Source organism: Camelina sativa, chromosome 3 (assembly GCF_030686135.1).
Source record: "Camelina sativa cultivar CO46 ecotype springtype chromosome 3, ASM3068613v1".
Lineage (NCBI taxonomy): Eukaryota > Viridiplantae > Streptophyta > Magnoliopsida > Brassicales > Brassicaceae > Camelina > Camelina sativa.
The window spans coordinates 12,215,698-12,225,797 of record NC_141882.1 but is presented as its reverse complement, the minus strand read 5'-3'; the positions used below and the strand labels follow the sequence as shown (position 1 = coordinate 12,225,797).

Genomic DNA, 10,100 nt, shown 5'->3' with positions numbered 1-10,100 from the left:
AACAAAAAAAAGATGAAAGTCAGGATTGGAACTCCTCACCAAAAAAGATGCATGGGGCACCTAGGTAACAATTAAACTGTGTAACTAAACTAACCAAATGTATTAGATAATTTTTAACAAGTAGCATGGGGCACGTGCCCCACCCCATCACTACATAGATCCGCCCCTGGCTCTATAGAATAACATTGTCATAAAGTAAAATGTAACACACTATTTTGTTAAGCTAAAATTAAGTCTTCGAGCTTGTGATCTCCTGTGCATGTTTGTGAATTTTATTTTGGACAGTCCACTTTGTTAACATTATTTTAGAATGCAAACACTAATTATATTTTCCGTCAGATATCATCGCTTTAATTAATTTTACGTCCTTTTGCCGCCATCGAAGAGCAATCATACATATCTCTGTTTCTATAGATGGTTCTTTACTAATACTGTAATACAACATCACTGCAATACATCGTCATACTGGTTCATACTGTATAATTCATATGAACAACATTACAAACATGTACAACTCTGTAGCTAGACAATGCAACAAGCATTAGGGTTTTCATCACTGAACAACTGTGGAGCGTAGACGTAGTGGACGAAGTAAGGTATGTTTCCATCTTTATCTTTTTGACCCTCAACTTTTACTGTCTCTTTCCACTCCACAACTTGTGTAGTCGTTTTGGTCACTTCTACTTTTACTTCTTCTTTCTTCTTCTCTCCTTCCTTTTTCTTATTCTCCTCTTCTTTCTTCTTCTCTTCTTCCTTCTTCTTCTTCTCCTCTTCTTCTTTCTTCTTCTCTTCCTCGGTCTTTGAGCTTATGATCTCTGCATGTTTGTGAACTTTCTTCTTTATATAAGTTAAAAGTTTTGCGGAGTCTATTGTCCCTTGTACCGTTAGGGTTTGCGCCTTTGTATCCGTTTTTACGGTGTGAATAGCTACCAAATTAAAATAACCAAGTTAGATCCAAGCAAGTAGACTAAACGAATCAATATAGATTTAGGAATTTATGTATATATAATTATATATAAGTTTTTCCTTCATTTGATACTATTTCAAACAATCAAAATAATTTTCTATGGGATCGATGTCTCGATCATACCTTTGTGTTTCAAGAGTTTGTTCTGAAGATCTTTGTCACACTGTGCGCAATGAATGTGTACCTTAACTACTGTTGTATGGATAACTTCCTGTTGATATTTCAAAGTCATAGACATATAAATTGTATGCGATTATGGAAGCAAAATATATACCTTTTTGACTTCGGTGGTCTTCTTCTCTACCACAGAAGTGGTTGTTGTTGTAGTGGTGGTTTTCTTAACCTCGGCCGGTTTGGGAGAGATAAGCTCTACTTTTTTCTTGCTCCATTTCTCGATTTGCTTCTGAATCTTCACGACTTCAATTTTCCCTTTTACTTTGATCTCATTCTTTTCCAGATCAAACTCCACACCATGAACCCCTACAATAATATATTATTGTCAAAATGTAACCACATCATTATCAATCCTCCAAATGATAGTTGCTAAACCCAAATGTAACAATTTCATGGTGTTCCACCTATTTAAAAAAAAAACATTCATTTATGACGCTTGAGATCGACGGCCTGGTTTGCCTCTGGATAATGTTGTATCGACTACTTTAACTTATAACAAAACAAAGAATTACAAAAAAAAAAACATGCAAAAACTCTATAGTTTGGACTGACCAAACTTAAAAAAACCGATTGAAAACATCAGTACAAGATCCATCTCATCTATGAAACAGTGGAAGTACTTTCTATTAAATAGGACAACTTTGTAAACAATTGGGATCATCATTAAGAAAATGAAGCCTAACCTTGGAATCGAAGGAGAGGCTTTTTGATGTCGCACGCACATTTCCGGCAGTGAAGGTGAACCTTGTAAACGGCCGTGATTATTTCCTCGCCTTTTTCTTTCTTCTCTTCTTTTTCTCCCATTTTGTTGTTCTATACTTCTGAATTTGCAGATTCGATTATTATTATTATGTTGTTGCGTTTTGTTTTTTTCCTTTGGTCTGAACAACTGCATGTAGAAAACGCCAAGGCGAATAGAAATTAGAAATTCAACCACGACAAGAAACAGTCTGATAGAAGTTACATATAAACTAACATAATGTCATTTGATCAATGACAAATTGTTTGAGACTATATATATATATATATATATATATATGTTTGGTTTGACTCTAACTCTAAATATTCAAAGACTGTTGAAGTCCATTTACATGGCTACTATTACAAAAACATAGGTGTGGCACATACGGAAAAACATAAAATAGTAATATATATGAATATTGTTTAATTATGAGCCACGAACAGGAGGATTCCAACAAGAGCACAGCAGGGATTCCAACAAGAGCACAGCAGGGAATAGGGATCACTATGATGATCTGTACTCTCTGAAAAAGATGATCACTATAAGTCTATAATGCTTAATATACAATATAGAGAACACAAGAATACTCTCAACTGTCTAGTTTAATTTAATATATGAAAAAAGTCCCTTTGATCGTGCCAACCCTTCGATTACTTGGTTGAATTTCGTAAAAGGTGGTTTACCAGTTCCACTTGTATTTTAGTTCAAAATAGCTAGCTAACAGATACTGTAATAATTATTTGTAAATGATATGTCAATATATATATATATATAGATTTAACAAAAGAGTGACTGACTTATCTTTTGTTTTCGACTTTTCGTCAATTGACTTTGTCTTTTTATATTTTAGAAATAATCAATAACTGTAAAATTCTTGTGTTGGAGAGCCCATGCATCTTTTTTTATTGGAGCTAAGCCCTCACAAAACAAAAGTAACAACAATTGATCGATTCTGCAAAACAAGTGATTATCAAAATTGAAGTTTCAACAAGATTTAAAGAGTCTTCTAATATTAATCAGTAAAATAATTTTTCTTTCCACATCCGTCTTGACAGTTAAAAAAAAAAAGTTATTTAATAGTTAGTAAAATCTTTTTATTTTTATTTTTTATGTTAAAAAATAATCTATATAAAAAAACATTTTATTTAGATTTGATGCTTTTATAAAGTTGTTCTCGGAAGAAAAAAAGTATTAAAAAAAAAATCTCAGAAGTCGCAATACAATAAAGCTTCAACCTTTATGGGAGCTTCACCACGAGTGAACGAAAAGCCAAAAAAGGAACAAGACGAGAAGAAGAAACACGTGTTACTCAGTACTCACGAGGAGAGAGAGGTGGTGGGTGTGTGTGTCCTTAAAGATTGTCAAATAATGATTAGATTAGATTAGATTTTTGCCAACACAGAGTAATCCCATTTCCTCAAATCGGTGGATTTTGATGTTTTTGCTTTGCCGTAGGCTTCCCTCACTTGCACGCACAACAACCTTTCTCTGCAAATCTATGGAGCCTACGGTGACGGCGACTTCCTCTTTCGGTGTTGGGTCTTCTCGACTCGCCGCTTTGGCCCAGCAACTACGCGGCTACAAGCCGCCTCCTTCTTCATCGTTTGACGACGCTGAGGAGACGCAGACAGATCAGGAGACCGCCGGGAAAGTGGTTTCTCAGGTTGGGTTTCAGGAATCTATGATTGCTCCGGTTTCGAAAGACCCTGAGAGTTTTAGACCCAAGAGAGCCGCTGTGTTGATCTGTATCTTCGAAGGAGACGATGGTGATTTGCGTGTCATCCTCACTAAGAGATCTTCCCGGTTGTCTACTCACTCAGGTTTCGCTTTCGTTTTTTTTTTTTTTTTTTTGAGTAAGAATGAGATTTAGAGGGATTTTGATTTCTGTATCAGAGATTTAAAGGTTCAGTCTTTGTATTTTTGGTTATTCAGATTCTTCAAATTGTGTTTTTGGTTTGCAGGAGAAGTATCACTGCCAGGTGGTAAAGCGGATGAGGGTGATAAAGATGATGGGATGACTGCAACCAGAGAGGCTGAGGAAGAGATTGGATTGGACCCTTCCCTTGTTGATGTTGTCACTTCTCTCGAACCATTTCTCTCTAAGGTATTAGGAACATGGTTCCTGATTCTGTTTGTCTTACTTAGTGAGATCATAATTTGGAATTGCCAATGAAAATGGAGGTTATATAGTCTATCTTGCTGATCTGTGGTTGAATTTCAAGGTCATAGTATGAGTTACCTGTGGCTCTATTCAGCTTTGTTTCTTGAACTTTCATGTTAGCTGTGTTGCATCATAGTAGCAGAGATCTGGTTGCTAAAGTGGACGTTCTTGAATGCTTTCTAGTTTATGATCCGGTAGCTAAATAAGTAGGAGTTTTGGTAATACGGAAGAAAAATGCCTTTTTGTTGTCTTTTAGGCTCTAAGGCAAATGATCTCTGCAGTATGTCAAGCTTTCTTTTCCTTTTCTGAAGTGAGAGATGCATAATTCTCCTTTTCTGATTGATATCTTCCTAACATGCGTGTCACTTTCTTACAGCATCTCCTTAGAGTAATTCCTGTGATAGGAATTTTAAGGGACAAAACAAAATTCAAACCGATACCAAATCCTGAGGAAGTGGAAGCTGTTTTTGATGCACCCTTGGAAATGTTTCTCAAGGTTCCTCTTGTTTCTTATCAAGTTACTTAACCTATAGTTGTTTCTTTTCTTCTGAAGCATCATTGCTTGAACATTTTTTGGTCCAGGATGAGAACCGAAGATGTGAAGAGAGAGAGTGGATGGGCGAAAAGTATTTGATCCACTACTTTGACTACAGAACAGGAGATAAGGATTTTATGATATGGGGTTTAACTGCTGGGATTTTGATCAGAGCTGCATCTGTGACTTATCAGCGACCACCTGCTTTTATCGAACAGAGCCCAAAGTTTAAGTATCCTAAATTGGTAGAAAAGCATACTTGTATGCCTAAATGAATATATTTTTTGTTTGATGCTTTCCTAGATCAGTCTTCTTCCACTGGATGATCAACAAGAAGACAATAACATTCCATACAACTGATTCTCTATACCAGTTGTTAGGCATCTCTTGAATGGTTTCCAGAACATCAGAAGATAATTGGAGGGGTTTTAATCTCATCATGATCTAGGTCAGTCTGTAGTCTTGAATATGGCATAATATATTGTAACTTTTGTCTAGGGTTCATTTCTGAGTTCTAACGGGAAGGTCAATTGTGATGCAGAGAACAGCTGGCTGGTTATGATTCTAGGAAAGCATCATCCTCAATCGTCTTAGTTGGAGAACAACTCAGAATCATTTTCCAAGGCTCATTTCCCATTGTAGAATTTGTGCTAAATATATTTGTATCTTGAACAAATTTGAAAGCAAACTTCTCTTGTGAGCCTTATGATTTTTTATTAATCATGTTTATAGTCATCGTTTTAGATTCAAGCATTCCCGCAGCAGTTACGTTGTTATCTCTGGACTAGATTGTCGTGTTTTAGTGGTACATTCAGTTAGGTTTACTTATTGCCTTGTAGCTTAATCCCAGGGAGCATTCTCATATTAAATCCTCTTTTCCTGTGATTGCATGGTTTTGGTTTTTTCTGGTTCTACGGTGGCAGTTTATTCCTTTGCAAATGGCTTCGATTCTGCATGCTTGAAACAAGTCGCACTGTAGACTTGTTCTAAAGGTATGAATCTGCACTGGCTACTCATTCTAAAGGCAAGAACGATCCTTTCCTTATTCTTGCTGCTCATTCATGGAGGATTCGACAATGTACAGCTGTAAGTGTCCTCTATTTGATGGCTTGTGGATAAAAAGTAAAGTTGTTTGTTTATTAAGAAGGATTCTCGAATTACTGATCTATTGACTGTTTGCTTTTAATATAGAAAAATTGTCAGCTGGAATTTTGACCTTCTACTTAGAAAAAGTCAATGGGGCATTCCGAGAATCGAACTCGGGACCTCTCGCACCCAAAGCGAGAATCATACCACTAGACCAAATGCCCTGTTTTTGTTATGTTGTTCAGGTAATGCCTCCTGGTACCATTCTCTATTTTATTTCAGAGGTTTGTTGCTCCGTTTGCTTTTCTTGTAGATTCATAATCAAAATTTTTTCCCTGTTTCCGCAGCTCATTCTTTGTAAATCTGGCTGCTCACAAAACATGATGGTCCCCCTTAAGTGAAGGAGACTGGTCACAAAGATTTATTGATTCGACGTGAAAGAGCGGTAAGTTGTTTTTTTCCTTTGCATTTAGCACTTCTCTTACTGAAATGAAAGGGTAATAAGATCTGCGGTAGAACTAAGACTAAATAAAATAAGCTATTTTCTTCTTGAGTTTTGATCAATCTACTTTAAAAAAGTCAATGGGGGCATTCCGAGAATCGAACTCGGGACCTCTCGCACCCAAAGCGAGAATCATACCACTAGACCAAATGCCCTGTTTCTATAGATTGTTCGGTTAATACCTCCTGTTAGCATTCTCTCTTTTCTTTACATGCTTTTCCAGTAGAAACTGGATCGAAATTTTTTTCTGCTTATGCAGTTCATTCTTGGTAAATGTGGCTGCTTACAATAGTTGATAGTCCTTTCTATATGAAGGTTACTGATGAAACAGCTTTGTATGTGAAAAGCGGTATGTTCTTCTTTTCCTTTGCATTACACACCTTCTAAATTTTCTTACTGATATTAAAGGGTAATATATTGTTCTAACTTCTTACTTGGATCTGACTGCGATAGAACTAGGACTAAGTAAAGATTTGATTATCTGAGCAATTTTCTGCTTGAATTTAGATTATCTACTGTAAAAAAGAGTCAATGGGGGCATTCCTAAGATTAAGATTAAGCGAGAATCATACCACTAGACCAAATGCCCTCTTTTTTATGCAATATGATTCAAACATTTTCTCTGCTCTTCTGTTCTGAAGATTACCGATTGGCTTAGATCCAATCTTTTTAATATCTGATGCTTGAAAATGTTAATGACCATATGAAATTTTATCAGTTGACTTTCTGGTGGATTGTTTGTAAGTTAGTGTTGGTGGAGTTTTAGGTATAGACACATCGTTGACATGATGAATGTGATCTGTGAAATATCCGGGAGCAAATAACAGTTTATATGCAGTAAGTCTGAGCTGGCATTTAGAACATTGGTTTCACAAAAAGTCAATGGGGCATTCCGAGAATCGAACTCGGGACCTCTCGCACCCAAAGCGAGAATCATACCACTAGACCAAATGCCCTGTTGTTTATGCAATCTAGTTCAAATAATTTTTGTGGTCTTGTAGACTTTCTTTTTAGGAAACTGCAGTACAAATTGTAACAATTACGTTATGCTTTTTGATTGTTGCTGGGGAGTTGAGGTCTTTCCACTACCTGTTGAAAGTCATATATTTACTTCAGCACTATCTCTTTTACAATCCGAATATTCTCTAGGAAGACTTGTGCTAATGCCGTAAAAGCATGTTCTTTTGTTGTTGTTTTAGGTTCTAAGCCGATGGTTCTCTACTTTATGTGGAGCCTTGTTTTCTTTTTGTGAAGTGACAGATGCACATTTTTTTCTATTTCTAAGGGAACGTTGTTGTGTGCACTTTACAAGGCAGCATCTCCTGTGAGTAATTCCGTCAAGAGGAATGTAATGGTACGAAGGAGCTTTAAAATCAACACCAAGTGGTGCAGGAGTGGAAATGGGCTTGATGTACCCTTTTGAATGTTTTGTAAGCTTCCACACTTTCTGATATCGAACTTACTTCAGCTATATGTGTTTTATATCCTCTCAAGTATTACTGCTTGGGAAACATATGCAGGATGAGAATCAGAGAAGAGCCGTAAGTTGAAATACCCTTGTGAATGAGGTTTTCCTGAACACGGTTCTCTAGACGACTGACGAGTCTGTTTCTGCCTGAAGAGTAGCAAGAATACGATACACTTCTTACTATTCTCTTTATAATGCTCCACGAATCTCTCTGTTTGTTGGAAGATCATTTCTAGGCGTCTCCTTTTTCTTCATACCTAGATTCATCTTTTACTTGTGAGTATGAGCTTCCTGGTTATGGAACAGACTCTATTGCAAGAAACATCTTCAAGCTTGGCTTTGGATAACAGCTTAGCCCTCCCTTCCAGTGTAGACACTGTGCTGTTCATGTTTATGTACTCACATTAATTTTGAGAGCAAAACTTGTCCTTTTGAGCCTTGACATGTTGTAACAATCTAGTTGATATCACTGTTTTCAAATGTACAGAAATCAGATTATCTCATTTCTTTTAACAGTCGGTTTAGCTTCTACATGGTTTTGGTTGTCATTGGTTGCGTACTTGTGTGCACTCTGCAGCTGAGTCCAAGCAGAATTTTTGGGAATTTTTTTTGTTTATAAATTATAGCATTGAATGAAATGAAAGATTAATAGTACAACTTTGGTTCTCGATCTCGAAAAGAACAGTTTCACTTTCAACAATTATTGGAGAAACGAAAGGACCAAATTTCATCATTAAACAATTACATAATTAAATGTGAGCTGCGTCAAATTGGAAAACTGTGATTGTACAAAGATTGATTCTAAACCTAACTCGTACCTATTCCCTAAACTCACTGAATGCTATAAAACCCTTACAACGTTTTGATTCATGCCAAGTTAATAATAAGCAGTATGTGTCGTGCAAAGTAGTCAAGAGTTGCCTCTAAGATGTTTATTCTCTACCAGAAAAGACCTGTCCAGGATTGTTCACCGGTTGATTCTGATTCGCTATCCAATTCGTCATCATAGCTATCAGTTGGAAGCAGCTTGATTCTGTCAGCATGCTCAACTAACCAATCACTGAATCCTGGAGAAGCTGCAAGTCCCGCCATTGCTTCCCGTGTCGTCTCTTGTGTCAACTCGTCATACTCTCTCTTCGACATCTTCTTCCGGTTAGGCGTCCTGTGGTATGTAGAATAGTACTCCTGATCTTTGATCGGTGTTCTCCAATTAACTGAAGACGGTATGATCATACCATAAGAAGGAGAGCCAGAAGATGAAGGTACAGTCCTACCACTCTTCCACAATCCACCTCCAGGACGACTAAGAAATTCAGCTCTTCCATGAATAGGACGTCTCTCATCACCAGCATCAGCCGAAGCAAGCCAAAGACTTCGAACTACAGTGCTTTTAGCTTTGCTGACAACAACACCGATCAAGCAAGCAGAAACAAAAGCTCCCATCGCCAAAGGTATATCAAGACTGCTCTGTAAAATAAACGTAGCAGCAACAGAACGCATCGCCCATTTCACAAACTGAGCAACACTAGCATCCACACCTCCTCCGTTTTTCGAAACCACAAATCTCCTCACAGTCCAGAATCCAAAAGCAGCTCCAGTAATAACTATCCCAACAAGCACAAGTATAGCTACCGGGTTATACATATCTTCACTCAATCCAAAGTTAACAAGAATCACGTTCACCATCATTGAGAATTGATGTAGAATGAAAGATCCAGCACCAACCACAGATCCATAAAACGCAAGATACATAACATTCTTCCTCCCACTAGGCAACAGCCTCATAACCTGGAAGATAATGATCAAAACTACTAGAAACACACCAACCGCCATTGAACTCGTATAGTAAAAAGGTAGCCAGCTACTAACAACTGGTGCTAACAAGATCACAACGAGTCCAGCCACAAGACAAAAGATCCGCCATTTTTGAAAATCCTCTGTAACGTTGATGGTGACCATTGAACCACCAGACGATTCATATCCACTACCAGTGAATCTCACATCAATGTATTGTTTACCATACGGAGACATTACGGAGCTGCTCCAGATCCCTTTCTGGAGATTTTTCCAATTAGGTTTCTCACAGTGGCACATTCTAAGTGTAGCGTTCCGGTGAACACAAACTTGGATTTTGCTGTGTAGCTTCTCTGGTATTGGAAGCAAGTTTACCCTAATAGTGTTAGCATATTTGCCTAGTTTGGTTCTCGGATAGCCGGAGACTTGGATTCGCTCACACGGAGTAAGGCTAACATCCAAAGTTGGCTTCCCGGGACCAATAATTTTGATCTCCGCCGCGTCTGACGATAAGAGAGAGGCGGTAAGAAGAAGGAGAAAGCCGATTCGATGAAGAAAGGAAGAAGAAGCAGCCATTGTTACCACCACCGTGAAGCTAAGTCGACGAAGCTATTGAGAAGCGTTCTTCTTAGGGTTTATGTACTTTATTTATATTCTAATTTGGTTCCGTT

The 10,100-nt window shown here is 37.5% G+C and overlaps 3 protein-coding genes across 25 annotated transcripts; 1 reads left to right on the top strand and 2 right to left on the bottom strand.

Moving 5' to 3' along the window:
• Nucleotides 1-405: 405 nt before the first annotated feature.
• Nucleotides 406-2,136, bottom strand: LOC104776933 (heavy metal-associated isoprenylated plant protein 4-like). Of its 2 annotated transcripts, none has more exons than XM_010501115.3 (4): nt 1,825-2,136; nt 1,242-1,447; nt 1,091-1,178; nt 406-926 (listed from the first exon to the last, which is right to left on the bottom strand). In XM_010501115.3, the coding sequence occupies exons 1-4, from the start codon at nt 1,943-1,945 to the stop codon at nt 523-525; spliced, it is 819 nt and encodes a 272-aa protein (XP_010499417.1). In that variant the 5' UTR covers nt 1,946-2,136; the 3' UTR covers nt 406-522. The 2 variants fall into 2 exon arrangements, with proteins under 2 accessions (XP_010499417.1, XP_010499418.1); XM_010501116.3 differs by having other exon boundaries at nt 1,091-1,130; nt 1,825-2,125.
• Nucleotides 2,137-3,053: 917 nt separating this feature from the next.
• On the top strand, nt 3,054-8,166 carry LOC104776932 (nudix hydrolase 15, mitochondrial). 22 transcript variants are annotated; one of them, XM_087508912.1, is made up of 12 exons: nt 3,054-3,218; nt 3,339-3,703; nt 3,845-3,987; nt 4,421-4,540; nt 4,627-5,027; nt 5,121-5,384; nt 5,503-5,665; nt 5,771-5,910; nt 6,013-6,110; nt 6,427-6,516; nt 7,367-7,597; nt 7,688-8,166. In XM_087508912.1, the coding sequence occupies exons 2-5, from the start codon at nt 3,382-3,384 to the stop codon at nt 4,852-4,854; spliced, it is 813 nt and encodes a 270-aa protein (XP_087365038.1). In that variant the 5' UTR covers nt 3,054-3,218; nt 3,339-3,381; the 3' UTR covers nt 4,855-5,027; nt 5,121-5,384; nt 5,503-5,665; nt 5,771-5,910; nt 6,013-6,110; nt 6,427-6,516; nt 7,367-7,597; nt 7,688-8,166. The 22 variants fall into 22 exon arrangements, with proteins under 22 accessions (XP_087365038.1, XP_087365033.1, XP_087365034.1 ...); XM_087508907.1 differs by having other exon boundaries at nt 5,121-5,665; nt 7,453-7,597; XM_087508908.1 differs by having other exon boundaries at nt 5,121-5,665.
• Nucleotides 8,167-8,338: 172 nt separating this feature from the next.
• On the bottom strand, nt 8,339-10,069 carry LOC104776931 (uncharacterized). The gene has a single exon (XM_010501104.3). The coding sequence runs from the start codon at nt 10,003-10,005 to the stop codon at nt 8,575-8,577; it is 1,431 nt and encodes a 476-aa protein (XP_010499406.1). The 5' UTR covers nt 10,006-10,069; the 3' UTR covers nt 8,339-8,574.
• Between the last annotated feature and the right edge of the window lie 31 nt (nt 10,070-10,100).